Here is a 13,332-nt window from a genome sequence, read left to right on the forward strand (position 1 = left end):
AAGGCACAAGTTTTTAGCAAAGCTGGAAAATAAAAGCTTCCAGTGACAGCATTTCCATTGCAATACTCTTATGTGGGAGGAATACGCATCAAGACATTTTCTGACTAAAAACACACTTAAGAACAAGGGTGATAAGTTACAGTCATCACTTCTTATGGTATTGTTATGGGGGATGGGTATTTTCCTGTATAGTTGTTTGTTCAATGTTGAGCTAAATTGAAAGAATGTGTTGGCCATCCTTGTTCTAAAACACACCTTGATTGCATTTTGGACCTTGTACCTTCAGAGACTGACCTATATATCTTATGAAAAAGTAGATTGATAATGGCTGCCATGAGTCATTTCATGCTTGACCTGTTTAATTATCCTCTTGGTTATCTTTTAAGCAAAGGAAAAATATTGCTGGTTACAAGAACTGTATATACTAAGATACTCTAAATTTTATCTCCACAACCTGTTCCTCCACCTTTACCCTACAACTACAGAAACAACCTACAGGCATATTTTTAATTAACTATCTGTTATTTATATTCATAGATCACATGTGCAAGTACATAGAATTGATAACTGGGTGGGAGGGATTGGGCAGTAGGTTGAAAATAACCACAGAAAGTGTTTCTTTCCCCTGGCAGTCAGCTCTTCTAGCACAAACATTTCAACAAGTTTACTGCAATAACACCATTGTTTTTTTCTCATTGAAGGAGGTAGTTCACCATAAGTCTGCACGATTTTAATTTTGCTTTTTTTCTTCCCCCATCTTTGCAAATACCATTATGTACATGTTAATCTGCAGTGTAATACAATAAAGTAACTATAACCTGGTGTTGTAAAATATACCCATTTCAGTTTCCTACTGAAGTACATTTTCTTATCTAACACATTCTCCTGAGCAAGAAGAGCTAAAAAGGGTCAGAGCTGTGCAATGCTCTTGTGTGTGCCAAGTGGAGGCACACATAAGGATGGAAAGGAAGAGACTTTGATATACAAGCTGCCAGAGAACTGCCTTTCTTATTAGGTTTTTTATCAGTTTAGCAAACTGCTTTCTGTAGTTTGTTGTTTTTCTTCTGTGTGTAAATTCCACTTAATTATTTAACACTGACTTATGAATGGTGCCTCCTGTATTATCCAGAGCATCACTGAAATATCTGTGGTGTTCTCAACATGTAGAAAATCCTGAACAGAAAAAACAAAAGGCATTCCTAATTTTTATGCAGAAGGGCTTAATGAATTTGAAAGCACAGGAGGAAAAGGAGAAGTACTGCCTTGCCCAGCTTGTTTCATTTGAGTAGGGTAGGTAGATAAATACTTCACTTCTTTGAAACAATATGCACTTTCCCTGTAACTTCCTGTTTATTGTTAGCAGAGAGCCCCTGAATGATGTTTGCTGGTGTTAATGGTGCCATCTGGAAAACAGGCTGTTGAGTTGTTTAGAGTTAAATTATGTTGGTTATATATCAGGGCAAGGAGATTAGGTAGTTAATTTTGCTGGGATGCTGTTTGCCTATTTTACAATAATATTTCTACAGCTTTTTGAAAAGACTAAGTACTACATTAAAATTATTTTTCATCATGTACCTTTTTTAGCCAGACAACATGTTATAATCTGGCATTAGAACTTTTCCAAGTGGAACTTGGCAGACAAAACTGTGGCATGGTGAGGAAGAAATCTTACTTCATGGTTTGCCCTTATTAAATACATCCATTTTAATGAAAGTGTTGGCTTGCGTAGCCTGTTCTTTTTTGAAAATGGTCCCAGTGCCAGGGATGTTAAAGAATGTAAGTAACCCTGTTCCTTGGGAGATCATGTGGAATGGGGTTTATTTCTTCCTTCCTGCCATCTTCTGAAGAAGAGCTGATAGTGCCGGGCCCTCAGCTGGCAGGGCTGCTGAGCTGCTTCTCGCATTGCTGCTGCCCCACTCAGGTAGGCGCTGTGACTTGGAGTGGATGCCTGAAAGTCAGTTTCCTACACCTGGAAACTGCTTCCCAAGTACACTTGGAATGATGCCACTGCCCTCAGGATGTAGATACAAAGTGTCACAGGGTGTTTGTGTGGGGTAATGTGGTCAATAGGTGTCAGACTTTGGCTCTTAGTGTAGAATTTGGGTCTACCTTTCTAAGTATAATTTTAGATTGATTGGTTAGTAAAGCTGTAACTCGGAGTCAGTGGTCAGTTGTCTGTTCTTACCCAACTTAAAACATACAAGTTGTATTGTTTTTTTCTTTAAAAATTTTCCAAACTAATTTATGAGAAGTCATCTCATAGAAGAGTAGCAGTCCTGATCTTCATCAGCTTTGATATTAACTAATTCTTTATTCATCAAGTAGCATGCAGCATGATATTGTTTATAAACACTGGATATCAGATAAAGCTCGAGTTTTTCTTTAGGATTGACTGGTGGAGCAGTATGATGCTTTTGAAGAAAACCAGTTGTTTAAGTCTGTATATGTTCAGTAGATGAGAAAGAAGAAAAATATAAGGTGGAGTGTGGAGTAAAATGAAAAAAACCCAAGGTTTAGCAAGTGTAATTGTTGTTAGTTTCTGTATGCTCCAGAGACTGAGGGACTGAGCTTTCAAATAGACTGTTTTAAAGGCTGATTATTTTTTCAAAGTCCTAGAAAAGGTTTCAGTGATAAATAAAGAGATTGACAGATGAAAGACTGAAGTGATATCAAGAAAAGAATAGTAATAGTACAAAAGCTGACATGTTCCACATGTGCTCATATTTATTGTAATGAATATTCCATTGAGAAATTAATTTTGTGGAAGTAAATGAGAAACTGTAAACTGTGGCATCCTGTGGCATGTACCAAATAACAAGGGTAAATATGCTGAAGTACAGTACTGAGATGGAGAGTCAGTATTGTAATAAGTTAATTCCCACTGTTCTTGCAAAACCCTTGTGTTGGATTTTTTTGTTATGATCATTTAATTCTTCAACCACATACAGCAATGATTTTTAAAATACTTTAAACTATAGCTAGTAAATTATTTTCTTTATCTAATTTACAGAGGGCATGAAGGAAGAAGCTGAAGTGCTCTTTGAAGAACTGCTTGAGAGGGCCAAAGCTGGAGAGCCAAAAGCACAAACAGAGGTAATTTTATATGGTTTTTGTCTGGTCTTGTTTGCTCTTAATTCCAAAAATAGCACTGCCTGCTGCAGAATTATTATTTCTTTCTCAGCTGAAATGTGTCTGTTTAGATGCTAAACTATTCAAAGAAAGGTGATGCCATATAGTTTCTCTGCCTTGAGAAATGCTGCTTCCTTGAGAGTGAGTGGCTTCAGGTCCAACTCTTTAGCAAGGAAAAGGTACAGAACTGATTTTGCTTTTCTTCTTTTTAAAGAAGCATGTGTGGAGCTGTGCAGATAGGGACTGCTGAATGCTATTGGTTCAGCACTACAGTGTACAAAAATATACCAGGGCTCTTAGGCTGGACTCTGGAGGAAACTGAACACCATTGAGGTGCTTTAGCAGGGACAGAGGTTGGTTGCTGATATTTTCCTCATATACCATTTCTCTGTTGAATTACACATTTTAGAAAAGAAGCCACTCATTTATTGAAACTAGCTGTGTTTACTTATTTAATGGCAGATAAAATTGAATTAATAATATCAGTTCTGTCCTGCATTTGTTAGCACTTCAGGTTTTCCCTTAGGTTTTAGAAAAATTATACCAGTTTTCCACTGCATTCCATCACTTGGTGTAGTGGTATAAATATCTTAAAATTGTATAGAAGGGTTTTAATTTGTGTTAAACTTAGTTAGTGTTTTACTTGAGCATTGTTTTCCAAATTCAGCTTTGATGCCAAATGGCAGTGGTTGCAGTCTCCTACAGGCTCATTGGTGGTTTGGATTTTTCCCCAAGGATCACCACTCCTATTGTAAATAAAAATCAGAGGTAGGGATGGGAAAGTAAATCTTTTAAAGCTAGCAAAAAAAAAAAAAAAAGGCAGTGCTTGTTCCCCATTCCATCTCAACTTGTTTGAGGGACAGGCTGACCTTGGAGTTGTAACCTGAGATAGTAACAAATTCCTCACTTTGAAACAGCTGGTAGCTTTGTGGAGGATGAAACATTATCCTTGAGGGAATCATTGCTGTAAATTCATCTTTTGGCTCTATTCCTCCACACAGAAGAAAGCAAAGTCCATAATATTCTTTCAGGATATAATTTCCAGTTGAGTACGAATACTCAGAAATACTAAGTCTGTGATGCATACATATGTATAAAAATTATGGGGGTTTTTCTCCTTTGCTATTAATTTCACCATTATCTCTTTAACTGTGTACATGTTCTGTTCCCACAAAATAATAGGATTCTTATAATAAAAAGCATACAGTTTTGCTTCAGTGTGCACGCAGGATGAATTGACTGCGTAAAATGGAGCCCAAAATACAGTAATTTCTTCTTCATGTAGTCACATTTCTTATTACTTGTGGAGAGAGAATTAGCTTTTAGTTTTTAAATCCTGAAAATAAACTTATTTCTTCTCTATGGTTGAATACATTCCTTTAGAATCAATTACAAAATTGTATTTTTATTTCTCACATTTGTAGGAGTATGAATAAGAAGCTGAGATGCCACTTTTGTGCTGTTTGTTAACATTTACAAAGTCAAACACTAGAAATCAGCTGGTTCAATGGGTTGTAGTTATTTTTTTACTCTGTGTTTATTCAAAAATAATTCTGCAATGACTATGGAAATAAATGCACTCTGAGTGGCTGTCAACATGTATTACTCTAACTTAAATACATGTACTTTTTAATCGAGAAATAACTGTATGGCAGTTACATAATGAAACACCCACAGCTGGAATTCTGTAATGGAGAAAAGGCAGTTCTATGTCTTTAAACAGTGGATGTCTGCAAGGGGACTGCTTGACATGACCAACCCACTTAACAAAGCCAGAGATGGGAACAGCCTATAGAGAAGTACAGGGTGAGGGTCTGTGTTAAGATGTTACCAAATATGGGTTTATTTCACACTTTTAGCTCATGAGAAAGAGAGAACCCCAGACTGCTTAAATGACACATTTGAGGTTAACACCTTTTCCTATCCATTCTTCTTCCTTTGACTGCTACAGGCCAGAGCTTTGCAGCCATTTTCAGGTGGTTTGATGTATGAACTTTGATGTTAAAACCACAGACAAGGCAAAAATCAGATGAGTCATAAAAGAGGTTATGCTATCATTTTGCTTGTGCGGTAGCCTTTTGTGCTATGACTAGTCCCATGATCTGTTAGTTGATGTTGCAATATGTGTTTCTATGTCCAAGAGATCCTTAGAAACTTAAGAGCTGCGTGATTAAGTGCTGCTACTCTTTAAGCTTTGCTCAAAATCTCAACAGCTATAAATATAAACATGCTTAAGAAACAGCTGTTCCTGTCAGATGGATGTTATTTGCTGTGTAATTTGTTCAAGCAATTCCTTTCTGAAATAAATAGCTGTAGGTACATCTGCAGTTGAGTGATAGATTACCATGCAATTGCTGAAATTTAATTTTTTTTTTTTTGTCTCATAACCTCTGTTCTTGGTGTGTTCTTCCCATGGAACTCTGGCATGACTTTGTAATTAGTGTTTGGGTTATCTAGTCAAATTTTCTCCTTATCTCTGTATGGTTTTGGATAGCTTCACTCTATGTGCTATGGGTTTAATGTCTACCCAATAACTCTCTGTGTGGAAGTTCTTGAAGTGCTCACTGAAGTATATGAAACCAGTTAAATGGCTGGAAAATTAACCTTTACTGGTTAAGAAAGACCTTTCTGATTATATCAGTGCATTTAATCTATGTAAGGGTAATGTGATTTATTAATCTTTCAACAGTATTTCTTTAGTCACCTTTAGTGGCAGTAACAAATGAAAGTTTCAGAGAACCTTTCAAACAGGGTTTTTTGTTCCAGCAGATAATACTGTGAATATAAAAAGCTATTAAGGTATTGCATTAATTACTTCTTAAATGTAGCTGAAGTAACATTAGGGAGAGAGTGCAGTGAGCCAAGCAAAAACATTTCCCAGATTCTCAAGGTATGCAGATAAAATATCCAGTAGTTCTGGTCATTTTCTGCCATTTAACTTTTTATTGCCTTGTCTTGTGATAATCAGAAGTGTTTCATACTGATAAATATATTTTCTGGTATTTTCATATATTTTGATTTTTAGAAGGAAGAAAAAAGCTGGTGTTTTTTTTCTTACCTGTAAAACAGTAACATGGACAACTGCTTGGTAATTTCTGTAATCCTGAATAGGAGAATTTTTCTAAGCTTTTTTACTGAATTTGCTTGATGCTTAAACAGTATTAGTTTTATTCCATTCACCAAATAATCATGAGTTTGCTTTGATCTTCCGTGACTGAACTGGTGTGAGTCAGGGATTGTCCTTCTTGAAGCCTGTTTCCATGTCAAGGCCTTGTCAGTAGCTTCATCTGAGTTCCCGATTGTCACTGGCACCAGATTATATTACATTTACCTTTTCTGTCTCTAAAATGAAGTTAGCAGTATTGTCTGGTCATTGTAGGAGGAAAAGAATTCAAGAAAACTTCTAACACCATGAGCTTCACCTGATTCTGCCAGATTCCTGAACACTGACAGCAACTGATTCACTGACTTGGCCAAATGTGCTGCAATTCGTTCTTGCTTCCAGTTCTTCCAGATCTTTCCAGTCAGAAGATCAGCTTACAACTATGTTCTTTAGTGCTAGGAGCAAATGTTTTGACCTTTTGTTCAGAGAGAATTTATCTTAGCTGAGTTCCAGGGGGGGGGAGGGAAGAAGAAAGACATAGAGACAAAGGGGAGTATGTTTCAGTAATTGAAGGAATTTTGTTTCCTATTTATTATAGGTGGGGAAGCACTTCTTGAGATTAGCAGAAGAGGAGGATGAAGAACTTAACAACTGCAGTGCAGTTGATTGGTTCATCCTTGCTGCTAAGCAAGGTCGAAGAGAAGCTGTCAAACTCTTGCGTAAATGCCTGGCAGACAGAAGAGGTATGGGTTCTCTGAGGCATCCTGCTTCCAATTCCCACATTATCTGAAGCAATATTATACTCATTTGAACTCTGAAAAGTTCAAATGATCATGGCAAAATTGCGTGAATAGCTGCTAACAGACTGTTCCAACAGGTAATTTAAAGAGCACTAATTACCAACACTGCTTATTAAAGCATTTTTATTAGTTATTTCCTTGAATTTCTTTATAAAATCCATGCGTGTTCTGTTCATCCTCACCTTTCATGGAAACTTCTTTTCTTTGACTCTGAAGAACATAAATAACCACACACCACCTACATATCTGCTGTTTCATACTTTTGCCCCTCTCCAGCCTCTCTTCTAATTGGTCTTGTTCACTATCTTCTCTCACTTTAACATTCTTGTCTTCCTCCATGCTTGGAATGGTCTCTTCTCGCCCACCAATTATATGAACTCTTACAAGGGGAAAAAAGCCCCAACAAAGCAAAAAAGAAGAACAACTTTTACTCAGTTCTTGGTGCCTTTGCATGTCACCCATGCCTGTCTGCACTACCTTTTGCCTGATCCACTGTGCTTCAAAAGTTGAAACAAGACATAGTATAATGCATGTCTTGCACAGCTTTGAAGTACAATTTAAACCTAAGCAATGTGATTAGATTTTGATAAGCAAGGGACATAGAAGGCATTTGAGTAATTTACTTAGGTGATCAGAATGTGACTGAAACTTGAGAAGTTTCAGACTAAACTGCAAAAAATTGTGAGCAAATCTATCTAATCTGTTTCTGCATGGGTGTGGGATAAGTGTGTAATGTATTTTTTCTTTTCTTGAGGCATAACTTCTGAGAATGAGGAAGAAGTGAAAAAGTTGTCATCTGAGACTGACTTGGAGAGAGCTGTGCGAAAAGCTGCCTTGGTCATGTATTGGAAATTAAATCCAAAGAAGAAGAAGCAATTAGAGGTTTCTGAACTGCTGGAGAATGTTGGGCAAGTTGACAATGAAGGTTTGTTCAAGAACTGATTTATGGTACTGCTAAAATACAGACCTATGGGCACAGTACAGCTAGAAACCTAAAGGGCTTTATGAACAATCAGGAATGAGATAATAGTAAGTGTACAATCTACTTAAGATAATGTAACTCTCAATGACTAGCCCTCTTTTAATAACTATGCTCTCTGGACCAACACTTGCTGTAGGTTGTAGGTCAGTTAAACACTTGTTTAAGTGACCATTTATTTAAAATGTCTTTATTTAGCACTCACTGTCTTTGGAAAATAGGTATTTTATGGCTTTGATTTTTTTTTTTTTCCCTCTAACAGTCATCCTGGTGATAGGTCACTAGATGTTAAAATTTACAGATTCAGTCTTCAAGACATTCAGCCACTACAGCACTAAATGTAGCTGTTTCTTTTTCTAGTACAGTAAAAGGAATATAGAAGACTATATAGCCACTTGCTATCTGTTTTTATGTGTTTGTCTTCTCCCTACTTTGAGGAGTTGCCATTCCTCAGATGTTGCAGTTACTGGTTGATCACTTTAACTGATTGCTTTGACTTTCCATAAACTTCTTTTATTGAAGCAGATGGTGAGAAGCAGCCTGGCCCGGTCCCTAAGTCTGTGCAGAAGCAGAGAAGGATGCTGGAGCGATTAGTGAACAGTGAATGTGAGTGCATGCTGCTGCTTTCAGTTTTAGTTTCTAGTTTGCTTTGGTAAACAATTTTGTGCTGGCAGACTAAGAATGTATAGAAGGTTAGGATTGCAGTAAACTGATAGTGTCAGTTTATTCTGTGTGGAAAACCAATAACTGATCTGCATGTGACCTCACAGAAGACATCACCATTACAGTCAACTACTAAAGGGAGTTTGCATGTCATTTGTTATTTTTATATTCTTGCCCTTTCAGCACACAAAAGTCTATTCAGCAAAGAAGATTTTCACTTTCAATTTATTTTTTTTAGTTCTAACTGCAGTAAGTTTTCTGATTACAGTGAGGGAATGAATTATGCACCAATTTAGTGCAGGCAGATCCTTCATTCTATTTGACTTGCTTTCATTTGGACTTCCCTTATAATTAATATTTGTATTTTCATATTTGTTCAATGAATGATTTAGGAAAGATGCACCAAGGTACTTATTTAATGATTTACAGCAGCTTAGTTCATGTATTGCAAAGAATTAAACCCCTTAACACACACAGGGTCAGATTTGTAGACCTAAGTCCGTGAGTTTTGGAAGGTTTGGTGGTGTGTGGGGATTGGAAATGAAAGTTTTCCTTAGTCTAGCATAACTAAGAAATGCTGATGTGCTTTTGGGCTTTTAGGAGGATGGTCAAAGTGTTGTATTAAGAAAATGAATTATCAATCACTACAATGCAGCATGTGTAGTTTTACAAGAAGAGTATTTAACATAAGGTTCAATTATTCATTGTCAGGAAAACCTCAGTTTCTTAAAATGTACCAAGTCATATGGAGCAGTTCATGTGCAGTGTAGATCAGTACTTGAAGAGCACTTTTAAATGTCAAAAAGCATATTATTTACTAATACATCTGTAGATAAGATTATGTGAAACTATAATATCATACATGGAATAGGAAGTCAAATCTGGAGGTTTGCAGGTTTAAACTCCTTGAAAGATTAGATTTACATTTCATGAGGTAAATTTGGCCCTTACCTTCAAGGATAGTTCATTACACAAGTGACTTGAAAAATAGCATTCCTGACTGGAGTATTTTGGTTTTCATTAGCTTTGACAGAAGTAAAAGAGGAGGAGGGGCACATGCCTGTGTATGAATAAGGGATTTCCAAAACAATATTTTGGAAAGCAAGCTTGTGGTCCAATCAAACCTTCTGTGAGACTATGTCATCTGTTTTTATGACTTGGCTGCCACTTCTGGCAAGCTAGAAACAGTCCTTCAAGGGCACCACTGAGTTTCATTGTCCAGTCATTGTATCATAATGCAAATGTATTTGGGTTCATTTGAGCTGTGTTGCATTGGGGTTCTTTCCATCCCTTTAGGTGAACTGGCTTATGCTGCTACTGAGTGACTGCACAGCAAGTCATTTTGTTCTGGATTTTTCAGTAATTCAGAGAGCTATCAGAAAAGGAACTGGCAAACATGATTTTTGGTTTTTTAAGCCTTAAATTGCAGAAAAAATAGCAGGGCAGTAAATGAACCCATACGTAAGTGTAGCCAGAAGTGGATGTTAATATTTTTCTTTTCCTAGAGTGGATAGGGGGGAGGCAGGGGAATTTGTCAGAACCAAATTGAAAAAAAAATCTATGAATAATAAAATAGAATCTACAAAATATGCTTTTTATATCAATTTAAGAGGCACTTAGGTGACAAAATACTAATGACATTTTAAAATGAAAAGTTTCAAACACTTAAAGTAGGAGTTAAGCTGTTACCTCTTCTCTAGAAGAAAGCTTTTACCTTTTCATGGAGGAATAAGAAAGCTGTTACTCTCCATCATTTACTCCTCTGACTCACTGAGTTTCTTCATTTACCTTGCCAGAAGGCGATTCTTCTTTCATTGTTAGTACATTGGCAATACTTGGAAGATAATTTTTGAGCTATATATGTGTTTGCAGATACCTGATCTGGGTTGTCCTTAATGGAGGCATAAACAGAAAATTAGAGGTGACATTGTCAATGGGCAGTTGTTGCGTGCCTGAGAGGGTGCATGTCATTGCAACTATACATAGTAAGTTAATAACTCCTTCCTTCTCAGGATGTCACATGATCCTGTAAAAGTGCTGTTAAGGTATTTTTGTGAGGTTCTAACATGTCTGCTTGTCAATTCTACACAAATAAGACTATTCCGGCATTGTATATTTTTTCCCAATCAGGCAGTAAATTTAGATCACACCTTTCGTGTTAGGCTTAGTCTGAAGCCCACCAAGACAGCTAAAGAGTCTCACAGATTTCTTGATGAAAGTAAAGTTGCCTTACGCTCTGTGAATAGGAATAGTTAGCAAAAATAAATCCTTTCTTGTTTCTTGGGAGGCATGCCAGGTGGTGTTTTGTGGGACTTAAGGGTTCATGCATGGAGGAGGGGGAGTGGTAAAAAGTCCAAGCCAAAGGCAGCATCCATATTGTGAGATTAAACCAAAAGATAGATTGTAAAATGCTGATTTTCTGTTGAACTCTTAACATTCCTCTTCCTCTAGTATGTATCTTGAGACAAATACTTTGTTCTGTATCTCCAGTGTTCTCAGTATTAAATACTGAGCTATTTATGTGTTGCTTCCATAAATGTAGCATGTTTAAATTAAAAATCTTCTGGGCCCAAACCCATTAATGCTCTGATTTTGAGTTTGATGAAGTAGTTATCTGTCTCTTTAAAATCTCAAACTAGTAAGCAGGCCAGCTTTCATATCTTTGCATCAGCTAACTAGTTAAATTTACTGTGTAGGAGATGTGTTACACTTTTGTCATTCAATTCTTTCATGTATACAGCAATGTAATTTGATTTAGTTTATGGAAAAACTAAATTGCTGTTAATTATTCTACTTTACAAACTGCATCAAGCTTGTCTGCCACAGAAACTAGTTAATCCATGCTAATGTAGAGAATTGGGTGCAAAGAGTTTGAACCAGTGCTCAAACAAAAGAATCATCTTTTGTCCTGCTGTTTCCCTAGAGTTTTCAGTAGTAACCTCATGCCTTGCTTACGCTCACAGGAGTGGATAAGAATCTTCCAGGGCAGAGGGATGAATTTTGACTCTTTGTAAACTGAGCAAGGTCTGTTTTATTGCTGGTAGCTGTTTTAGATACACTTAGACACTTAATACAGTTCCGAGGAGGCCCTTTGTATAGCCACATAGTATATTAAATTAATATACTCTAAGTAATATATATTTAGTCTCATAGATATAATAATTTAATATTTACCATAATTATACATCTGTAACTTCTGAACTCAGAAAAATGACTGTTAAATGACAAATCAGAAGTCAGTGTTTCAGTTGATGACATAAAAATAATTCATTACTGCTTCTGTACAAGTCTTTCTTTCCAAGGCAGCTGTTGAATATTTCTCTGAAGCAGATACAATAGTTTATGATTTAAAACTCTGAACTATTCCAGTAGTCTTTTTTTTTCCTTTGGAATACTTGCAGATAAGCTATATTCATTCACTCTGTTACGCTATTTATTAGTATAATAAACTTACTGACAAGATGTAGAGTATTATACATATTGCTGGCACAAGGAGATTGTTTTCAGCAGAGATCTCAGGGCAAGCTGCAAGGTAAGCCTGTGTTGTCAGTAGTTCAGTTTTTGTAGACTAGTTTCTGGCAGGAAAGAAAATTAATATTCCAATTAATAATTAATACAGTGTTGTGATAATATTTATTCCAAATTTTCATTTTTTCTTTTTAGCTAAAAAATTTATTGCTTTGGATGACTTTGTTGAAATTACCAAGAAGTATGCAAAGGGAATCATCCCATCTAACCTGATTATGCAGGAAGAAGATGATGATGAGTTGGCAGGGAAGAGTCCTGAAGAATTACCCCTACGACTGAAGGTAAAATGGCAATATGGAACAGGTTATGTTGAATGGCCTCTTAAACATCACAGACAAAACAGGAGTGACTTGCACTTCTCTCTCAATACTGATGTTTAGTCTGTATAGATCAGTACAAGAATTGTTGCTGTAACTTCTTTTTGGACTTGACCTCATATGTATGTTTCAAGTTTAGTATATATGAGTCATGTATTTAAAAGAAAGTGACAATTTTCCCTGTAAGAGATCAATCTACCTTCATTATATCTTCAGTGAGAATTAAAATGTACCTGTCATCACTGCCCTATTTTTATTATAAATAATGTTATATGCTTCATATCTTTCTAATTCAAACAGGGGTGCAAGCAGGTGGGAAAAATTATCCATAGCATGAAAAGGTTCTGTTATGACTGAATTGAAAAAAGATGAACCTTGCTGTTAGCTTCTACACTGATACTTCTCTACACAGTGAAAGAAGGGAAAATTAAGGTGCATGCCTTCAATACTGGCATAAATTTTAGGTGAGGTAGGGAGTGTGTGGCCGCTGACCTGACATTTTTTGCTGCAATTTTGTTTGTCCATTATCATATTGCAGGGGTGGGGAAAAAAGGGGGTGTGAAAGGTGTCTCTCGACAAGCTTTTGCATGGCTAATTGTCTGATAGAGATGCGTTTATGAAGAACAGAGATGCCTTCACAAATAAAGAAGCTTTTGCCCAAATCACTGGGGCATGTGTTGTCCCAGGTCATCACAGTGCCACAGGTATTTGCTGGAACATTCTTGGCTTTTCCCCTTGAACTAATAAAGATAAAAGATCTGGGAAAACAGAGAAACTGTTATTTTAAGGGGGAAGGAGGATTGATTGCAGCAT

General features: G+C 36.5%; 1 protein-coding gene across 3 annotated transcripts in view; it reads left to right on the plus strand.

Moving 5' to 3' along the window:
- Positions 1-13,332, plus strand: part of WFS1 (wolframin ER transmembrane glycoprotein) — a 33,408-nt gene that overhangs the window by 16,621 nt on the left and 3,455 nt on the right. For 2 of the 3 annotated variants that reach the window (XM_058838104.1, XM_058838103.1), the window contains exons 3-7: positions 3,011-3,093; positions 6,831-6,975; positions 7,787-7,957; positions 8,534-8,617; positions 12,338-12,483. In XM_058838104.1, coding sequence (XP_058694087.1) covers positions 3,011-3,093; positions 6,831-6,975; positions 7,787-7,957; positions 8,534-8,617; positions 12,338-12,483 — 629 coding nt within the window. The remainder of the gene's footprint in view (positions 1-3,010; positions 3,094-6,830; positions 6,976-7,786; positions 7,958-8,533; positions 8,618-12,337; positions 12,484-13,332) is intronic. The other variant, XM_058838105.1, reaches the window with a different exon arrangement.

Source organism: Poecile atricapillus, chromosome 4, assembly GCF_030490865.1.
Source record: "Poecile atricapillus isolate bPoeAtr1 chromosome 4, bPoeAtr1.hap1, whole genome shotgun sequence".
Taxonomy (NCBI): Eukaryota; Metazoa; Chordata; class Aves; order Passeriformes; family Paridae; genus Poecile; species Poecile atricapillus.